Below are 20,529 nucleotides of genomic sequence, written 5' to 3' on the forward strand. Positions count from 1 at the left end.
AGCTACTGCAACAGAAATTGCGAATGACAAGGCTGGGATTTCCCGAGGACCCCATCTCTTGTGGGTTTAGGCTCTTCACTCCCCAGATAATCAGAGGTTAAATAATAAGAAGTTGATGAATATGCAAAAGGCCTTGCCACACAGTCATAGAGGTGAGTGACACCAGCAGAGGAGACTCAGACAGGAGCCCTCGTGCTCACCTGCAGCTCCCGTCTCTTCGAGAAAAACACATTCCTTCTGAACTGCAGGGAAGGCTCATCTGGGAGACGAAAGAGACTCCAGTAAAGACATGTATGTGGTCCAAAAGAATCTGCTTTACCATTACCTCCTGGAAACTGGGGAGCCAGCCAGGCCAGATCTGGGAAGAGAACCCCAGAATCCCAGCTACCAATCCTACTAGACTCCCTCCCCCAACTGGGGATAGACTCCCACTCCCTGCTCTAACCCACTAGATGCCCCCCCTCCCCCAGCTGGGACTAGAACCTATGACTCCTAACTCCCAAAGCTTTCACCCACTTGACCACATCCCCCTAGGAGTCCTGGCTCTTTTCACACACACCCAGCTCTAGCCATTGGCGTACACCCCCTCTGTACAACTAAGCCAGACAGTATGAGCTCAGCAATTGGAGGAGGGCATTCCAAGGTCGAGGCGGGGGTGTCAGCAGGCCAGGAAGGAGCGAGGAAGCTTCACACACGCACCCTGCATGATCTCATCCTCCCGGCAATCAGTGAAACGCAAGAGCAGCTCCTGCCACTGGCGGCACACCTTGTATGGCTGGTGCTTCGGCTTCAGCTGCACCTCTAAGACAGAAAGAGAGAGAGTCTCTAACAGAGCATCAGCTACAGCCCAAAGTTGGTATTAATATTAATGTGGAACCCAGGAGTCCTGGCTCCCAGCCGCCACTGCTCTAACCTACTGCACTCCACTCTCCTCCCAGCCATCAGGACAGAATCACAGTACTATGAATAATACACACCCCAGAATGGGACCCCAATCTTGGCTGAGACCTCTAGGAACTACTGTCATACTACCAATAACGTACACCCCCTAAAGAGGCCCTGTTGTCACCTGGGTCCTCTCGGCACTACCATCATAGAAATAAAAGACCAGCCCTCCAAGCACCTGTTAAATTCATCACTGCTAGGGACCAGGGATAGTCAGCATGCAGTGTGGGATGGGAGAACTCAAACACGCCCCCCACCACCTTGTGAATGCTCCCTCTGTCCCCACAGACCTGGGAGAGGGGGCAGAGGAGGGGTAACAGCTGCGCTCCTTACCACTGGAGTCCCAAGCAGGCCATCCACACAGCAGGTTGGGATGCCACGGGGGAGACGGTGCTGCTAACCAAGGGCAGCAGACGCACAGGTGGCAACGGAGACTGGCAGATGGAAAACCACACCCCAAAACCTCATTGATCTGAAGCATATCCAACTTCCTGAACTGCAGTTCTTTATAGTGCACCAGTCGGCATAGCTAAGGCTGTGTGTCAGTCAGGCTGTGGGAGGGGGGCTCAGTGCTGGGGCAGGGAGTTGGGGTGCAGTGCTTACCTCAGGGGGACTCCCCAGAAGCGGCCAGCAGGTCCCTGCAGTGCCTAGGCAGAGGGGCCAGGGGACTCTGTGTGCTGCCCCTGCCTGCAGGCACCGCCCCCACAGCTTCCATTGGCTGCGATTCCTGGCCAATGGGAGCTGCAGACTCAGCGTGGAGACCCCTTGGCCTTCCCTCCCCTTAGGAGCTGCAGGGACATGCCGGCCGCTTCCGCGGAGCTGCGCGGAACCGGGTAAGGAGCCTGCCAGCCACCGAACGCCCCCCAGCACCAGCGTGGGTCCACTCCTGGGCTGTGTGCTGCCACCCCTCCCCCCCAGCGGGGGTCCCGGGCCGTGCACCGCGGCTCTTTCCCCCCCACACCAAGCACCCATGGCCCGCTCCTCCCCCCATGAATTTTTGTTTACTGCCCGTGACCTGTCCATGACTTTTACTAAAAATACCCGTGACTAAAACTTAGCCTTAGTTACAGCATCTAGGCACCCAGACAGAGACTGAGCCCCAATGACAGATGCAACAGCTTGTACTAATAGTAATGCTGGCTTCCAGGCTCCGTGCTCTAACCCACTAGACCCCACGCCCCTCCCAGAGCTGGGGAAAGAACCCAGGAGCCCTGACTCCCAGTCTCCCTTCACATTGGAGGGCATCAAACCCAGCAATACTGATTGCATCTGCTAGAAAGCCTGAGATGCTAAGTTTTGAAGACAGTCAGACATTGCTGGGACTATTACCGGGAGAGGGTTAATGAAAACCAGCAGGCTGGGGGACGTCTGAGAGGGTAAGCAAGGAACATCTGACAGGTTACAGCAGGGATGTGTTAGGGAGGGGAAGCTGATTGGAGATAAGGGAACAGATGTAAGCCAGGAGACAAAAACAACAGCTAAGCTAGCTGGAACAGTGCCATGAAATGATTCATTTTGCCTGGATGCTCCTTGGAAGTTTCCGTTCTGCTCCCAACATGCTCCCAGCTGGGAAGACTCGGGATCAACAGCCCCAGGTTGACCCAATGCCTGCCATTCAACACTTCCTGATAACACCCCTCCGGACTTTTACACAGAGTTCCTGGTTGCACTTAAAGCAGATGATTGTCCGGTAAGTGTGCAAGAGAGGGAATGTTACTAGTGTTCATCACAGTAAATCAATGTAACATCACATGCTCAGTGAGGAACTCCTGTATACACAGTCCCTGCACCCAACTCTAGGGGCAGCCGTACCTCAGAACCCACCGAGGGACCTCTGTATAAACAACAGCCGCATTCCAAAAGCACTTTATTACAAACATAGCAGTTGCTTTAATGACAGTTGAAATGCAGCCACCTCTGGGGTGATGTTTATACAGGGTTCCCTCGCTCACCACAGAGATGCGACCACCTCTAACAGCTGAGGCTGTTTAGAACAGAAAGCATTTCAGAACCTCTATTTAGGAACACAGGTGGATGGATACAGGAAGTTTCCTCATTCCTTATTTATTTTAACAAACAATGGCTGAGTCACACAACAGCCAACCTACCCAAAATCAAACAGCAACCATTTACTACATCCGAAATAGACAATGCGAAGTGAGAAGCAGATAAATACTTTGTCAGTGGAAAGACAGGGCAGGCTAATGATTTCAGCACAGGACCAGGAGTCAGGACTCCTGGGTTCTATGCCCAGCTCTGGGAGGACAGTAGGTCCAGCAGTTAGAACACTGGGCCGAGAGTCAGGACTCCTGGGTTCTATCCCTAGCAATGGGAGGGGACTGTGGCTTAGTGATCAGAGCTGGGAACCAGATTTCTGGGTTTCATTCCCTGCTCTGGGAGGGGACTGGGAGTCAGGACCCCTGGGTTCCATTGCCAACTCCACCAATGGCTCTACACATGACCACAGACCAGTCCCTTCCCCTCTCTGTGCCTAAGTTTCACCTGTAAAAGGGGGTGATGAGCCTTGCAAAGTCTTGGGTAATGCAACAGTACAGGAGGCTGTGCACAGGCCTCCCTGGGAGATAGGAGGGGGTGTAGCATAAGAGATCATGACAATGAACCAAGCACCTTACCAAGCAAGGGAGAGATGAGCCACAGGGAGAAGACTTCCATGGCACACTCAGGAAGCTGCAGGGCGTCCCGGACGATGCGATGTAGCTCATGCACAGTGACAGACATTAGATTGTCCACACTCAGCTGCACCGCAGTGTCATCGATCAGATATACCAGGACATCCAGTGCTAAGAGGAGAGCAGAGGGTCATAGTTTTCCTGTTTCATAAAAGTTTATGATACCTCAAAACATTTTCCTTCCCAAACTAAGATAAAAAGTCAAAAACATGAAAATTTTCACAAACCAAAGAGTTGAAAAAATTTTCAGTCCAGATCAGTTTTGATGTATTTCAATTTTGATCTTTTTAAATCTATATTTGCTAAAATTTCCAAACACCACATCATTTTGACTCAAATTCCCAGAACTCTCTGGTTCAAAAAAGACGACACAGCCTGTTACTTAACCGCAAAACTCTTTATTTTTCCAAAAGTTTTTCAGCTCAGAGATTTGTCAAAACCAACCCTGTTTCATGAACAGTTTTGGTTTTGACAAAGTTGCATCTTTGGGTGACAAACAGTGCATGGAAAAAGTCCTGACCTGCTGTAGCCATGACACAGCTGACTCAACAGAGGCCCAAGAGTTGGCTTACATCAACCTTTATGCTCAACTCCAGGGCATCTCTCTATCTGTAACATGGTAGCTTTTGAACGCTACATCTGAGTCGCTCCAAAATTTCCAGTAATATTCTTGGCAGATCCCTATAGAACTTGGTGAAAAAAAAGTCACAAAAACGGGAAAGGGAGAAATGGGAGGCCATATACGGCCCCCGGCATGGGAGAAAAAGGAAATGGGGTTGCAGGGAGTCCCTGAAATAGAGGGGGATGGGGGCATTGCATACAGGGAGCTGGGGAGAACAGGAGATGTGGAAATGGAGGGACACAAGGAGCCCAGGGTGCATAATAAGTTCAGCCTACACAAGTTACGAAGTGTGAGACACTCTAGTAAATCCAATCCCAAAGTTTGGGACAGAACCCAAGAGTCTTGCCTCTCTGCCCCAACACCCCCCAGTCTAGAGCCCTTCCCAGAGCTGGGAAAAGAACCCAGGCGTCCTAGCTCCCAATCCCTGCCCTGAATCCACCAGACCCCACTCTCCTCTAAGAGACACCACCCGCCTTCCAAATGTCACCTACATCGGGCACACATGGAGGAGATGCTGCTTCGGTGGGAGCGATCTGCCGAGCTCGGGGGGACAGCAGCCCCATCTGCTCTTTCCATCTGCAGACACACAAACATGGGGGGCGGGTTTCAGACCATGATGGGGGGTGTTACCAAGAGAGACACCCCCAGACAGAGGTGGGATTTTTTGGAGGGGGGGGAAGACACACACTGGGGTAAACATCCCAGTGGTGAGAGCAGGCAGCTCCAGGGGCTTCGAGGAGAGCATAGATGGGAGCCAAGCACTGGGGAGCCTGGGCTGGTGTGGGGGAGGGGGGTTCCTGGACCCAAGTAGGGGGATAGGAGCCTCCAGCTAGAAGTGTAAGGGCCCACTAGTTGGGTATCTTAGCAGCACTGGGAGACCCTTGGGGGGGGGGATAGTGGATGAGGGGGGAGGCAGGGAGTCCCCTTGGGGGGAACCCAGGGATATCCCAGGGCCGGGGGGTCGGGAAAGATCCTTGCGGGGCATGCAGAGCCCCAGGCTGGGAGCCCTCTAGATGGGTGTGTGTGAGGGGGTCCCCATGGCCCTCTGAGGAGGGGATGCAGGGCCAGAGGGGGAGCTGGATCAAGGAGGAGGGGTGCAGGTCCCCACAGCAGGGGGGGCAGAGGGTCTCGAGTGTGAGAGCGGTGCGGGGGAAGGACATAGGGTCTCTTGGGTTGGAGGGAGTGCGGGGCACTGGGAGGGAGGGGCAGAGGGTCCGTGGCGGGGAGGGGTGCAGGGTCCCTGGGGTGGGAGGAGGTGCGGGGCCCCAGAGCAGGAAGCCTGGGGAATCCCTTGTGTGGAGGGCAGCCCAGACCCCTGGAAAGCCCCAGGGGACCTCCTCTCAAGCCCCCTCTTACCTCCATGGCGCCGTCACTCGCCGCCCGCCCGAATCTCTCCCGCTCCCTGCTGGGGTCTGTGCAGCTGGAAGCACCGCGGGCCCCGGAAGCTGGAGGAAGGGATGTCCCGCCCAATCCCCGCCCGCCGCTGGCTGCGTGACGTCACGGAGACTCGCCTCGCCGAGCCCGACGGTTGACGGCGGCGCCCGCACCGGAATTCTAGCGAGCGGCCGGGGAGGTTTATGGCTCCGTGTCAAGGTTACCCTGGCCCCGGGCAGGGTTATGGTGCCGAGGTTCTAAGCTGGCCCCCCCAGCCCAACACTGAATTTGTGACCCGCCAGAGGGGGCAGGGGGCAGGTACACGGGCCGGCGCTGCGGCAGGGGCTGCAGCAGGCGATCCACCGCGCTGGGGGGCAGCCAGTTGCACCCAGTCGCCCCGCCGAAGGCGTTCGCTCACAGGGCGAGGATCACACGCAGGCCCAGGGGTGAGTACTCCCCGCTTGGCCCGCGGCTCAGCCTCTGTTTCCCCTCCCACCCTTCGTTTGTCAGGCGGTGAGCAGTTTGGGACAGGGACGGCCTCTCACCGTGTGGGTGTCGCTCGCCGGGGCCCTGATCTGGGTCAGGGTTTGTGCCGCACCCGAGCGGACGTGGGCCACGAGCTCCGTCAGGGTCTGAGCTGCACCGCCCTGCTCTCACTGCGGGTCTGCATGGCACCTGGCCAAGTGGGGCCCCTGAGTCAGGGTCCATGCAGCGCCGAGCACAGCATGGGCCATACCCTGCTCTCAGTCAAGATTAACGGGGCGTAATGGGGACTCGGATCTCAGTTAGGGCCTTCAGAGCCTAGCCTAAACAACGAGTTTCAGAGTAGCAGCCGTGTTAGTCTGTATTCGCAAAAAGAAAAAGGAGGACTTGTGGCACCTTAGAGACAAATAAATTGGTTAGTCTGTAAGGTGCCACAAGTACTCCTTTTCTTTTTCCTAAACAACGAGTGCATTTAAGTAGGTGTCTGCTTCCCTCTAGTGGTAGTTTGACATGACGAAAAAAGAACAGGAGGACTGGTGGCACCTTAGAAAACGAACACATTTATTAGAGCATCAGCTTTCGTGGGCTACAGCTCACTTCATTGGTGTGAGCGGTAGCTCACGAAAGCTGATGCTCAAATAAATGTGTTCGTCTCTAAGGTGCCCCAAGTCCTCCTGTTCTTTTTGCGGATACAGACCAACACGGCTCCTACTCTGAAACCTTTGATATGATGGTTACTTTTCGTTCTTTTTCTGCGCATGTCTATAATCAACTATAATCCGGGTTGCTGTCACTGAGATTTGGTTTCTGGCTGAGCTGTGCCCCCCCAGCCCCATGGGGTAAATCTGCCCGTGGGGTGCAGAGAGGAGGGTTAGCTGCTGAGGGCCAATGCATCAGGTGTTAGGGGGGGTCTATGCATACAGCTCGCTGTTAGGGCCCCAGTGCATACTCCGCGTGGGTGTGCTGCAAACTTGTTCAGGGCCTTGGCTTAGGGGGAGAGGAAAGGTTTGCAAAGGCAGCTGGCTGGTGCTGGGATGGAGGCATGGCCTGGGATTGTGGAAGCTGCTTTCATCCTGGCTAGGAAAAACGGTGCTGGCTCTTTAACCCCACACCATCCTTTGTCAGGGTGGGGGTGGGGGGGGGAGGGGAGACAAGCTTTCTGTCTCTGACTGTGGGAGAGGAGGGGGTACAGTGGTTAAAGCAGGGGGGCTGGGAGTCAGGACTCCTGGGTTTCATCCCCAGCTCTGGGAGGGGAGTGATGTCTAGGGTCTCAGAGGTTAAGGGCAGATGGCATCATTAGATCATCTTGTCTGACCTTCTGAATATCCCAGGACATTAAACTTCACCCAGACAGTTGTAGGTTGAGCCCAATGACTTTAGTATTTCCACCCTCAAGAGCTTAAGGCAGAAGTGGGCAAACTACCACCCACCAGCCATTTTAAGCTAGCCCTCAAGCTCCTGCTGGGGAGCAGGGTCTGGGACTTGACCCACTCCAGCTCGGGTGAAGGGTCGGGGGCCACTCCACGCAGCTCCCGGAAGCTGTGGCATGGCCCCCCTCTGGCTCCTACGCACACCAAGGATCCCGCTCCAATGGCCCCCTCCAGCAGTCCAATGGGAGCTGCAGGGGAGGTGCCTGCGGATGGGGCAGTGTGCAGTGCCACCTGGCCACGCCTCTGCATAGGAGCTGGAGAAGGGACATGCCGCTGCTTCTGGGAGCTGCTTGAGGTAAGTACAACCAGGAGCCTGCACTGCTAAGCTTCTCCCCACACCCCAACCCCAGCCCTGATCCCCCTCCTGCCCTCCAAACCCCTCGATCCCAGCCCGGAGCACCCTCCTGCACCCCAAGCCCCTCATCCCCAGCCCCACCTCAGAGCCCACACCCCCAGCCAGAGCCTGCACCCTTCCTGCACCCCAACCCCCTGCCACAGCCCTGATCCCCCTCCCAACCTCTGAATCCCTCGGTCCCAGTCCAGAGCACCTTCCTACACCCCAAACTCCTCATTCCCAGCCCCATCCCAGAGCTCACACCCCCAGCCAGAGCCCTCACCCCCGCCCCAGCCCAGAGCTCCCTCCCAGACCCTGAACTCCTCATTTCTGGCCCCACCCCGGAGCCCTCACCCCCTTCCACACCCCAACCCCAATTTCATGACCATTCATGGCCCTCCATACAATTTCTATTCCCAGATGTGACCCTCGGGCCAAAAAGTTTGCCCAGCCCTGACTGAAGGGGTTGTGAGCCCCAAGCAGAGAACAGGCGAGAACCAGCGTCTCTGGTGTTATGCGGGGATTGATTAGGTAAGACCTTGATGAGCGCAACAGCTGCCCCATGCCTCATGCTGCAGAGGAAGGCAAAAGGTCCCTGCCACTGTGACCAGGGCAGGAGGGGAATTCCTGCCCATTGTCAAATCAGGTGATCAGCTGGACCCTGAACAAGACCCACCCTCCAGCCATCTACAACAGAGAAACCTCAGAGCACAGGCCCCATTACCTGTTATCCCTGCTCCAGCTGTAGGTGATCTCCAATGTGTCAGAGGAAAGCCAAAACGCCCCCCCCGTGTTCCTGATTGCAACTGTGCCTCCACGAGTTGGGTGCCTCCATTGTTGTGAGGATCTGAGTCCAAATGCCTCCCAGTAAGTGCCCGAACAGGCCTTGGCAGAATCCAGCCTTTAGAAAGTCCCATCCCAGAACATGCTCAGCACAGGCCACGGTCATTTACTAACCCGTCATTAGCCACTTACGACTGCAGCCATCCTAGAAAGCAGGCGTTGCACTTCTCTCTCGGTCTGGGAGTCTTCCTGAGGTGAGAGTTGTTTTCCAAAACGGCACAGCTTGAATTCAATTCAGCATCTAAGTGTGTGGAGGGCTTTAGAAAATCCAGCCCTGAGAGGGGGCCCCTGGAGCTCTAGTCCCTTTGGTGGAGGACAGGCCCCAGGGGGAGAGCAGCCAGACCAGCTGGTGGATCCAACCCTTAACCTCAGTGAGATACTGCACCAGTTGAGTTCCCCCAGTTACCCTAACTCTGCATGGTAACTCCTGCTTAATTTCCTACTTTTCCATTTTCCCGCGTGCCCCTGGGCACTGCTGTTGGGAAAAGGGCAATTCATAGCGCTGGGGAGAATCAAGTTAAAGATTGAAGCACCCAGGAGGATGAGTTAGGGATTAAATGGATTAACTTTGACCAGATCTTTCTCCTTACCCAGAACCCTGTACAGTCCCTGTGCTCTGCTCACCATGCCCGTGGAGGAGTTTGTGGCTGGCTGGATTTCAGGTAAGAATGAGAAGGATCCAATTCCCACCCTCCTGGGCGCTGCGCAGACACGCGTCCCTGCCGCTCAGAGTCAGGACCCTGTCGTGCCAGGGGCTGCACAGACCCCAGATGAGACTGAGGACCCCCTCTCGCCAGGCGAAGTGTTGCACAGACCCTGCCAACTGAGACTAGGGCCCCTATTGTGCCGGGCACTGCACAAACACCTAATGAGACAGTTTTTGCCCCCAAAGAATTTATAATCTAAATTAATAGACAAAGGAAAGATTATTCTGCCCCCTTTATAGAGGGGAAAACTGAGTCAGAGCAGGGAAGTGACTTGCCCAAGATCACCCAGGGAGGCAGTAGCAGAGCAGGGAATGAAACCAGGTTCCCTGAATCCCAGTCTAGCTTCATAATGACAAGGCTGGCTGCCCTCCTCAATTTAAAGAGTGGAATTTAAATGCCAAATTCAGGTTATTTTTGCTGAAAAAGATGTGACAGTTCCCAGTTGCTCATTAACAAGGGAGTTAAAAATAATCAAGCCCTGTCTCGCACTGGGGGTCTGTGTTCTTTTCAACCATTTTAACATTTGCCGGCAGCATTAGGATCCCCAAGAAAAAGAGCCCTGGGTCCTATTCCTAGCCCGTAGGGGGTGGGCCTACTGAGTTACAGCAGCAGGCCTGGGAAGTCAGGACTCCTGGGTTCCATTCTCATTACCGGGACAGTGGCGGGTTCTAATTTCCAACCGACTTGTTTTTTCTTTGGACACAGGAGCTGTGGGTCTGGCCTTGGGGCACCCAGTGGACACAGTGAAGGTGAATATGAAGCTGGTACTGCTGTAGGGGGATAGGGGGTGGGAAGGGACAGGGAAAACTTCTCTCCTATAGATAGGATGAGGAGATACGTCCCTGCTGGGGAACTGGCTAGCTCAGAGCAGTGTCCAGCACCTCAAAGGGCAAGCAATAGCTATTTTAACTCATTTATTTCTTATTATGGTAGACCTAACCAACATCGGGGCCTTTGTTTCCACAGACCCTCCCTGCCGGAATTCAGGCCCCCCTATCAGGCCAGGCACTACACAGACCCTCCTCCTCCCATGAGATCAGGTCCCCTCCACCCATCAGGAGAGGCACTGCACAGACCCACAGTGAGAGAATCCCTCCCCACAAGAGTCCACAGTCTGAGTAGACAAGCTGGGAGGGGAAATAGAGGCACAGAGAAGGACTTGCCCAACTCAATGGCAGAACCAGGAATAGAACCCAGGAGTCTTGACCCCCAGCACCAACCCCCACAGCTTTAATTCGCGAGACCCCACTCTCCTGCCAAAGCTGTGAGCAGAAGCCAGGCATCCTAAGTCCCAGGCCACAGTCCCATCTGCTAGAAAATGCTACCTCCAAATGCCTCTGAGGAGGACTTTGGCCTTTGCATAAACTGCTGCTGTTAATATTTCTCTGCAAATTCTTCGCTTAAAGATGGTGTCTCATTCCAGGTGCGGCTGCAGACGCAGTCTGGCTATCGGGGGATCCTGGACTGCGTGATCAAAACATACCGCAATGAAACGGTTTGCGGCAGCATGTTTATTATTTGTATTAGGGCAATGCCAAGAGACCCTGGCCCAAGCTCAGAGGCCCCCCTCGTGCTGGGGGCTGCACATCTGCCCCTGACAGAGATCAGCCCCTCCCCCCCATACCATATGCTACGGGGAGCAGCGTGTGCGTGTACGCATGGGTGTCAGCTTTTGGGGAGGGGTCCCCCAATCACACTCTCACCATGGCTCACACCGAGCCGTGAGCCACATACGCCTAGGGCTGGCATTGATCCCACCATGGCGCCCTTTGCCTTGCAGGTCCTAGGCTTCTTTAAGGGGATGAGTTTCCCACTGCTGAGCGTGGCCCTGGTCAACTCAGTGATGTTTGGGGCCTACAGCAATGCCCTGCTGTACCTGAGTGCCACCCACCACCACGAACGCCGTGCCAACTCCCCCAGCTACACCCATGTCCTCACTGCTGGCAGCTTCTCCGGCCTGATGCAGGTGAGGGACCAGGCAGCTCATGGGGGGGAAGAGAGCAGAACTCCTGGCTTTTAGCCCTACCTCTGGTAGGGGAAGGGAGCTGGGTCCAGTGGTTAGAGCAGGGGGGAGCTGGGAGTCAAGACTCCTGGGTTCTATCCCAGCTCAGGGAAGGGCAGTGGGGTCGAAGTGGGTTAGAGCAAGCAGGGCTGGGAGCTAGGACACTTGGGGTTCTCTATTGCATGTCAGTATTTTCCCTTAAGGAACTAACCAGGGGACTCATTTTTTCCCCACATTCCCTGCCCCGCACCCCAATCTCAGGCCGTGGTCCTGGCTCCTGTTGACCTGATCAAAGTTCGGCTGCAGAACCAGACTCACTCCTATGGGCTGAGGAGTCCAGTGGGGGGCCCTGGAGCCCAGTACCGGGGCCCGGTGCACTGTGGTGCCTGCATATTCCGTGAGGAGGGGGTACTGGGCCTGTTCCGGGGCACCTGGGCCCTGGTGCTGCGAGATACACCCTCTATGCCCGTCTACTTCCTCACCTACGTCAGCCTGTGCCGGGCTGTGACAGCGCCGGGGAGAGAACCGGGTGAGAGGGGAAGTGGACTGGAGGGGGCTATCCATCTTGCCGGGGGAAGAGACTGTAGGGAACTGGGATTCCTGTTGTGTAATGTGAGTACTTTGATGGGCCAAAGACAATTAAGACAGATCTTTGCACACAGTGCTATAATGCAGCCACTGCTTGGGTGGAAACTGACAGGTGTTGACCAACCAACTCCTGCCCTGGGGACAGCACTGACTGAGCGGTAATGGCCCCTGCCAAGCCCCGCCTCTCCTGTAGTTAAGCCCCGCCTCTCCTGTAGTTAAGCCCTAACTCTCTTCCCTTTGCTCCCAGGCCTGATGACAGTTTTCATAGCTGGGGGCTGTGCTGGTGCAGTCTCCTGGGCCTTAGCCACGCCCATGGATGTGATCAAGGCCCGGCTCCAGATGGACGGGGTGAAGGGAGTGTCCTACCACGGGGTCTTGGATTGCATCCGCATCAGCGTTCGGCATGAGGGACCCCAGGTTTTCCTAAAGGGCCTTGCCCTGAACAGCATCCGTGCCTTCCCTGTCAACGCGGTGACCTTCTTGAGCTACGAGAACATCCTGAAACTCATCCGCTGAGCCCCACCCTGCTCCCTGCAGCATCATTCCCCCCCCATCACCACACTGGGAGCCAGCACTGACTGCCAGGGGAGAGCACCCCCTACTGAGCCCTGCAGCAGAGTGCCCCCGGCGTTGTGCTGGGGCATGGAGGTCAGCACCGACTGTAAGAGCAAGGCAGGATCACCCCTCCTACAGTCTATCCCCCAAGGTTAGGCTGTGTCCTAGATTCAAATGTCCTGAGTGATGTTGGTTCTCCCCACTTTCCATGCATCTTAGCACCTCAGGGAGAGGAACTGCCTGGCAGTGGTGGGGAGGGTTAGTGACTTGGGAGCTGGGGATGAAAGAGAGGGAATGAGAACTGAGGAGCTCGTCTAGGGGGTAGGGGAAGAGGAGAGAGAGTGAGTGAGTGTGCGCGCGAGAGCGGGGGGGAATGGTCATGCTGCTAAAAAAAACACAGAGGCACCAGTGAGGCCTCCTGGGTTCTATGCCAGATCTAGGACTAGAGGGGGAGTCAGTTCTGCTGGGTTCTTTTCCCAGCTCTGGGAGGGGAGTGGGGCCCAGTGGTGCATGTGGGGGAAAGGAGGGGCCATAGGCAGAGCAGTGTGGGGGAAGGAGTTCTAGGAGTAGGAGGATTTCTCCTTATCCAGCTATAGCAGCATTTCCCTAGCAACCAAAATTCTACTTAATACTCAGTCAGCAAACTCTCTGCTGTTGGCCCAGTCTGACAGGCATAGAGACCCTGCCACTGCCACCCTGGAGCAGGCTGCAATGTGCAGGGACCAAGGGAGGCAAGCTAAACCTATTAGACAATAGCCCCAGAGTCAGGAATTGAAGCTAGGAGTCCTGTCACCCCTGCTCTAACCCACCACACCCCACTCCCCTCCTAGAGCTGGCAGAAAACCCCCAGGTGGCCTAACTCCCTGCTCTGTGATTTTTAGCTGTAACCCACTAGACCCCACTCTCTACCAAGCGCTCAGAAGATCCCTAATACAAGCTCTTTGCCACAATACCTGGAGGGCTGGGTCTTTGCCATAGATGTGATGGAACAGTAGAGGCTTCCCAGCTCATTTACTGCCGTGGGGGTGTAGGAGGGGGGGAAAATCAGAGAGGCAGGTCCCTGTCCTTGCCAGCTCCCTGTGGCCCCTCTGGCTGCTCCCATCCTCCTAGGGTACATCTCAGGAAATGCAAGCCAACAACGTGGCAACGGATTCCTTCGCTGCTGCACAGGAGGGACAATCCTCCCTGAATGGCACAGCTCACTGCACTGCACGGGAGGGAAAGCCAGGCCAGGATTGGACATCCCGTTCCTAACTCTGTTGGAGTTTCATGGTTAGAGCCTAAGGTGCAAAGCAGGAAAGGGACATGCCCCAAAGTTCACAGATTTCAGAGTAACAGCCGTGTTAGTCTGTATTTGCAAAAAGAAAAGGAGTACTTGTGGCACCTTAGAGACTAACCAATTTATTTGAGCATAAGCTTTCGTGAGCTACAGCTCACTTCATCAGATGCATACTGTGGAAAATACAGAAGATGTTCTTGTACATACAAACCATGAAAAAATGGGTGTTTACCACTACAAAAGGTTTTCTCTCCCCACACCCCACTCTCCTGTTGGTAATAGCTTATCTAAAAAGTGATCTCTCTCCTTACAATGCATATGATAATCAAGGTGGGCCATTTCCAGCACAAACTTCAAAACCAGACTCCAGCGAGAGACTGTTGAATTGGAATTCATTTGCAAATTGGATACAATTAACTCACGCTTGAATAGGGACTGGGAGTGGCTAAGTCATTATGCAAGGTAACCTATTTCCCCTTGTTTTTTCCTTACCCCCCCTCCCCCCAGATGTTCTTGTTAAACCCTGGATTTGTGCTGGAAATGGCCCACCTTGATTATCATATGCATTGTAAGGAGAGTGATCACTTTAGATAAGCTATTACCAGCAGGAGAGTGGGGTGGGGGGAGAGAAAACCTTTTGTAGTGGTAAACACCCATTTTTTCATGGTTTGTATGTACAAGAACATCTTCTGTATTTTCCACAGTATGCATCTGATGAAGTGAGCTGTAGCTCACGAAAGCTTATGCTCAAATAAAAAAGTTCACAGAGCGAGTCTGGAATAGAGCCCAGGAGTTCTGGCTCCTGCTTCCCTGTCTCTATCCATGAGAGCTCACTCTGCTCCTAGAACCAGGATGGCACTCAGGAATCCTGACTCCCAGCCCCCCTGCTTTAACCCACTAAACCCTGCCACTGTGCTCAGCACCAGGAATACAGTCCAGGGGTGCTGAAGCCCAGCATCCCCTGTTCTAACCCATTAGATTTCACTGTGCTCTGAGAGCCAGGAATAGAACTCACAAGTTCCAACTCTCAGTCCCTGCCTTCCACTTGAATGTTCACAGATATTAAGGTCAGAAGGGACCATTATGATCATCTAGTCCGACCTCCTGCACAACGCAGGCCACAGAATCTCACCCACCCACTCCTGTGAAAAACCTCTCATCTAGGTCTGAGCTGTTGAAGTCCTCAAATCGTGGTTTAAAGACTTCAAGGAGCAGAGAATCCTCCAGCAAGTGACCCGTGCCCCATGCTACAGAGGAAGGCAAAACACCTCCAGGGCCTCTTCCAATCTGCCCTGGAGGAAAATTCCTTCCCGACCCCAAATAAGGTGATCAGCTAAACCCTGAGCATATGGGCAAGATTCACCAGCCAGATACCCAGGAAAGAATTTTCTGTAGTAACTCAGATCCCACCCCATCTAACGTCTCATCACAGGCCATTGGGCCTATTTACCATGAATATTTAATAAGATCAATTAATTGCCAAAATCATGTTGTTATCCCATCATACCATCTCCTCCATAAACTTATCGAGTCTAATCTTAAAGCCAGATAGGTCTTTTGCCCCCACTGCTTCCCTTGGAAGACTATTCCAAAACTTCAGTCCTCTGATGGTTAGAAACCTTCGTCTAATTTCAAGTCTAAACTTCCCAATGACCAGTTTATATCCATTTGTTCTTGTGTCCACATTGGTACTGAGCTTAAATAATTCCTCTCCCTCTCCAGTATTTATGCCTCGGATATATTTATAGAGAGCAATCATATCTCCCCTCAGCCTTCTTTTAGTTAGGCTAAACAAGCCAAGCTCCTTGAGTCTCCTTTCATAAGACATGTTTTCCATTCCTCGGATCATCCTAGTAGCCCTTCTCTGTACCTGTTCCAGTTTGAATTCATCCTTCTTAAACATGGGAGACCAGAACTGCACACAGTATTCCAGGTGAGGTCTCACCAGTGCCTTGTATAACGGTACTAAAACCTCCTTATCTCTACTGGAAATACCTCTCCTGATGCATCCCAAGACCGCATTAGCTTTTTTCACAGCCATATCACATTGGCGGCTCATAGTCATCCTATGATCAACCAATACTCCAAGGTCCTTCTCCTCCTCCATTACTTCTAATTGATGTGTCCCCAGCTTATAACTAAAAAGAAAAGGAGTACTTGTGGCACCTTAGAGACTAACCAATTTATTTGAGCATGAGCTTTCGTGAGCTACAGCTCACGCTCACGAAAGCTCATGCTCAAATAAATTGGTTAGTCTCTAAGGTGCCACAAGTACTCCTTTTCTTTTTGCGAATACAGACTAACACGGCTGTTCCTCTGAAACCAGCTTATAACTAAAATTCTTGTTGTTAATCCCTAAATGCATAACCTTACACTTCTCACTATTAAATTTCATCCTATTACTATTACTCCAGTTTACAAGGTCATCCAGATCCTCCTGTATGATATCCCGGTCTCTCTCTAAATTGGCAATACCTCCCAGCTTTGTATCATCTGCAAACTTATTAGCACACTCCCACTTTTTGTGCCAAGGTCAGTAATAAAAATTAAATAAGATTGGTCCCAAAACTGATCCTTGAGGAACTCCACTAGTAACCTCCCTCCAGCCTGACAGTTCACCTTTCAGTAGGACCCGCTGTAGTCTCCCTGTTAATCAATTCCTTATCCACCTTTCAATTTTCATATTGATCCCCATCTTTTCCAGTTTAACTAATAATTCCCCCATGTGGCACGGTATCAAACGCCTTACTGAAATCTAGGTAAATTAGATCCACTGCGTTTCCTTTGTCTAAAAAAAAAAAAAAGTTACTTTCTCAAAGAAGGAGATCAGGTTGGTTTGGCACAGCACAATCTACCTTTTGTAAAACCATGTTGTATTTTGTCCCATTTACCATTGACCTCAATGTCCTTAACTACCTTCTCCTTCAAAATTTTTTCCAAGACCTTGCTTACTACAGATGTCAAACAGGCCTGTAGTTACCCGGATCACTTTTTTTTCCCCTTTCTTAAAAATAGGAACTATGTTAGCAATTCTCCAATCATACAGTACAACTCCTGCGTTTACAGATTCATTAAAAATTCTTGCTAATGGGCTTGCAATTTCATGTGCCAATTCCTTTAATATTCTTGGATGAAGATTATCTGGGGCCCCTGATTTAGTCCCATTAAGATGTTAGAGTTTCGCTTCTACCTCAGATATGGTAATATCTACCTCCATATCCTCATTCCCATTTGTTATGCTACCATTATTCCTAAGATCCTCGTTAGACTTATAAAAGACCGAGGCAAAGTATTTGTTTAGATATTGGGCCATGCCTAGATTATCCTTGACCTCCACTCCATCCTCAGTGTTTAGCGGTCCCTCTTCTTTCTTTGTTTTCTTCTTATTTATATGGCTATAGAACTTTTACTATTGGTTTTAATTCCCTTTGCAAGGTCCAACTCTACTTGACTTTTAGCCTGTCTCACTTTATCTCTACATGTTCTGACCTCAATAAGGTAGCTTTCCTTGCTGATCCCTCCCATCTTCCACTCCCTGTATGCTTTCTCTTAATCACCTCTCCGAGATGCTTGCTCATCCAACTTGGTCTACAACTTCCTGCCTATGAAATTTTTCCCCTTTCTTGGGATGCAGGCTTCTGATAGCTTCTGCAGCTTTGATTTAAAGTAATCTCAGGCCGCCTCTGCCTTTAAATCCATAAGTTCTTCAGTCCAATCCACTTCCCTAACCGATTTCCTTAATTTTTGAAAGTCAGCCCTTTTGAAATCAAAACCCCTAGTTGCAGATTTATTTTTGTTAATCCTTCTATTCAGTTTGAACTGAATTAGCTCATGATCACTTGAACCAAGGTTGTCCCCTACAACCATTTCTTCTATGAGGTCACCAAAACCAAATCTAAAATGGCATCCCCTCTAGTTGGTTCAGTAACTGCTTGATGAAGGAATCCATCAGCTATCGCATCTAGGAAAATCTGAGCCCTCTTACTAGCACTTGTCCTCCAGTCTATATCTGGGAAGTTAAAGTCTCCCATGATCACACAGTTTCCCTTAGTATTTACTTCATTAAAAACATTAAAGAGGTCTCTATCCATATCCAAATTAGATCCCGGCGGTCTATAGCACACCCCAAGCACTATCCCAGGGGAGGCTCGAGTAGTTTTCTTCCCTAATGTAATTTTTTCCCAGACGGACTCTTATCCATTCCATCGCTTCTTATTTCTTTACATTCTACCTCATCATTGATCTACAATGCTACTCCCCCACCTTTACTTCTGTCTTTCCTGAATAGCACATACCCTTCAATACCTGTAGTCCAGTCATGACGACTATTCCACCATGTTTCTGTTATCCCGAAAATACCTGGTTTCACTTCCTGGACCAATAGCTCTAGTGCCTCCATTTTGTTACCTCGGCTCCTCGCATTGGTGTACAAACATCTTAATTTTTGCTGTTTGGCCTCGCTCACATTCTTTACCCGATTAGGCATGGTCATGCTACAGCCAGTATAACCTATGAGACTGGTATCCACACTGCCCTTCCTCCTTATATACATTCTCCTACCCACGGCTGTATCCTTTCTTACTTCATTTTCTTCCCTCTCAATGCTAAAATCCCGTGTGGAGATTACCTGGACATCTCCCAACCATCTCCCTCAAATTCCTAGTTTAAAGCTCTCTTAATCAGTTGTGCCAGCCTCCATCCTAGAAGTCTATTTCCTTTCCATACTCAGATGAAGTCCATCCCGAGAGAACTGTCCTCTGTCCATGAATGCCTCCCAGTGGCCATACATCCCAAAGCCCTCCTTATAGGCCCCCTGCCTAAGCCATCTGTTGATAGTCAATCTTGTCACACCTTTGTTGCCCTTCTCTAGGAACAGGCAGAATCCCACTAAAGATCACCTGAGCCTCAATTTCCTTAAGCGTCTTCCCCAGCCTAGCATAGTCTCCCTTCATACGTTCCAGTGAGAATCTAGCCATATCATTTGTTCATCTCATTCTGCCTCCACTTGCACACCTGTAAAATAGGGATAATTATTCCTTTTTGTCCACTTAGACCAGAAGGTCATTGTGGTAGGGACCAGCTGGGCAGTGCACAGCCCACGGGAGTCCTGAACTCAGTCAGGGTCTGTGCAGCACCTGGCATGATGGCCCCCTATCAAGGGGCAGGGGGAGGGGATGAAGTTTGTGCAACACCTGGCAAAACAGGGCCCCTGATCTCAGTCATGGTCTGTGCAAGGTCCAGCACAAAGGGCCCCAATCTTGGTCCTGCTCTGTGATGCTCCTGAAATTATGCTTCCCCTGCTGCCCCATCAGAGTCAGGGAGCGGGGTCTGTGCAGCACCCAGCACAAGGATTGAAATTTATTGTGATCTCTGTTAGAGGAAAAAAGAAGCAGGTTGACCCAGAGGCACTGTTCCCTCTAAGCTGTGTGGGAACAGATCCTAAACCCCAAGCACACGGCAAAACACCACACACAAAAATTTGCACAGAAGAAATTTTTTTGCGCACACAGCCTGTCAAAAATTAGAAGGAACATTTCGAGAGGTGGATTTGAGTACAGGCTTCTTTATTGCGGTACTTGTTCCCCTGGACCCAATTGTCCAGTAAGCACTAAATTGATTACAACACTCTTTTTGTTTAGATTAGTATGTTCATGCCTACATTTGTTACAACACCCCAAAACCCCTTTATTAATAAACAGAAACACCCACTATTAGTAAAGCCATCTCTGTCTATTACTCATAGCATTACACATTACTTTTACCTTGAAGATACATTTCTTGGCAACAATTTGTTGCCATAAATCTTCCTCATTAGCAGCTCTCAGGGGAGGGAGGAAGGGGCCATGAACAGTTCTCAGGGGAGAAGGGGTCCTAAGCCAGGGCTGGTTTATGTAGCTGGGAAAGGGAGGGAGGGGAAGTTAACATTCCTTTTACCTTCTTTTACACAAAGGGCATTTCTCTTGCAGCTGCATCCTTATCAATCTTTATGAGCAACAGAGAAGGAAAGAATCTGGCAACTTATATTTTAGACAAAGAAATACTGAAGAATTTGCAACTTATGTATTAGACAGAATAATCTGTAACTTATGTATTTAGACCCAAAAATATTGCCTACATATGCCTTTGTCCCCTAATACCATGTCAGCACATTAGCAACTTATTGTTATACTTAACCCTAAGAGATCCCAACAATCTTGTTTGAAAGCCTGTCTCACAGGCTCTGTCAATCCTGGAGAGAGCTGCTCTTAGAAAGGAGGTCAGAACCGAAGCGGTGGCGAGCGAGATTAAAGGCCTGGTATATTAAAGCAATACCCAGACTGGCAGTGAATACATAGTGGGCTTCTGGAGATGTGAGACTTCACTGTGTGAAGGAATAGGCTTCTCCAGGCCTTGGATATGTGTGAGAGATGAGAGAGAGCAGCTATCCCAGTCTTGGGGTTAGTAATGCTTCATTGGCACACATCCAAGCCCCCAGGATGTTCACTGTAAGTGCTGGTGGGTGTAATCAGACCCAGGATAAGATGGCTGATAGTTTGAGTTTGTACATCTTTCCTGTAGCTAACACAGCCTTGAGTGCGTGTGTGTGTGCAAAGCCACTGTACCTCTGGGAAGCCATTCCTACTCCAAGATGAATAGATGCATCAGTGCAAAACAATATCACGCTGTATCTTGTTTTC

The 20,529-nt window shown here is 51.5% G+C and overlaps 2 protein-coding genes across 8 annotated transcripts in view; one reads left to right on the plus strand and one right to left on the minus strand.

The window, feature by feature from the left end:
• The window catches only part of FRMD8 (FERM domain containing 8), a 42,757-nt gene extending 37,010 nt beyond the window's left edge, over window positions 1-5,747 (minus strand). The window contains exons 1-5 of one of the 3 annotated variants that reach the window (XM_073351948.1): window positions 5,614-5,747; window positions 4,749-4,833; window positions 3,579-3,746; window positions 700-801; window positions 201-259 (exon numbers count right to left, since the gene is read on the minus strand). In XM_073351948.1, the coding sequence (XP_073208049.1) occupies window positions 201-259; window positions 700-801; window positions 3,579-3,746; window positions 4,749-4,833; window positions 5,614-5,619 (420 nt within the window). In that variant the 5' untranslated portion in view covers window positions 5,620-5,747. Of the gene's footprint in view, window positions 1-200; window positions 260-699; window positions 802-3,578; window positions 3,747-4,748; window positions 4,858-5,613 lie in introns of those variants that run through there. The other 2 variants (XM_073351947.1, XM_073351946.1) reach the window with 2 other exon arrangements.
• On the plus strand, window positions 5,746-20,507 carry SLC25A45 (solute carrier family 25 member 45). Of its 5 annotated transcripts, none has more exons than XR_012159831.1 (9): window positions 5,746-6,077; window positions 8,299-8,409; window positions 9,316-9,383; window positions 10,134-10,177; window positions 10,852-10,923; window positions 11,209-11,394; window positions 11,692-11,959; window positions 12,266-12,724; window positions 19,819-20,507. XR_012159831.1 is itself a non-coding variant. In XM_073351949.1 (8 exons), exons 2-8 carry the CDS (start codon window positions 8,393-8,395, stop codon window positions 12,532-12,534), a joined length of 924 nt encoding a protein of 307 aa, XP_073208050.1. In that variant the 5' UTR covers window positions 5,746-6,077; window positions 8,299-8,392; the 3' UTR covers window positions 12,535-13,920. The 5 variants fall into 5 exon arrangements, 3 of the variants coding, with proteins under 3 accessions (XP_073208050.1, XP_073208053.1, XP_073208052.1); XR_012159832.1 differs by having other exon boundaries at window positions 12,266-12,679; XM_073351949.1 differs by lacking the exon at window positions 19,819-20,507 and having other exon boundaries at window positions 12,266-13,920.
• Window positions 20,508-20,529: the final 22 nt, after the last annotated feature.

The sequence above is a fragment of the Lepidochelys kempii genome, chromosome 7, assembly GCF_965140265.1.
Source record: "Lepidochelys kempii isolate rLepKem1 chromosome 7, rLepKem1.hap2, whole genome shotgun sequence".
Taxonomy (NCBI): Eukaryota; Metazoa; Chordata; order Testudines; family Cheloniidae; genus Lepidochelys; species Lepidochelys kempii.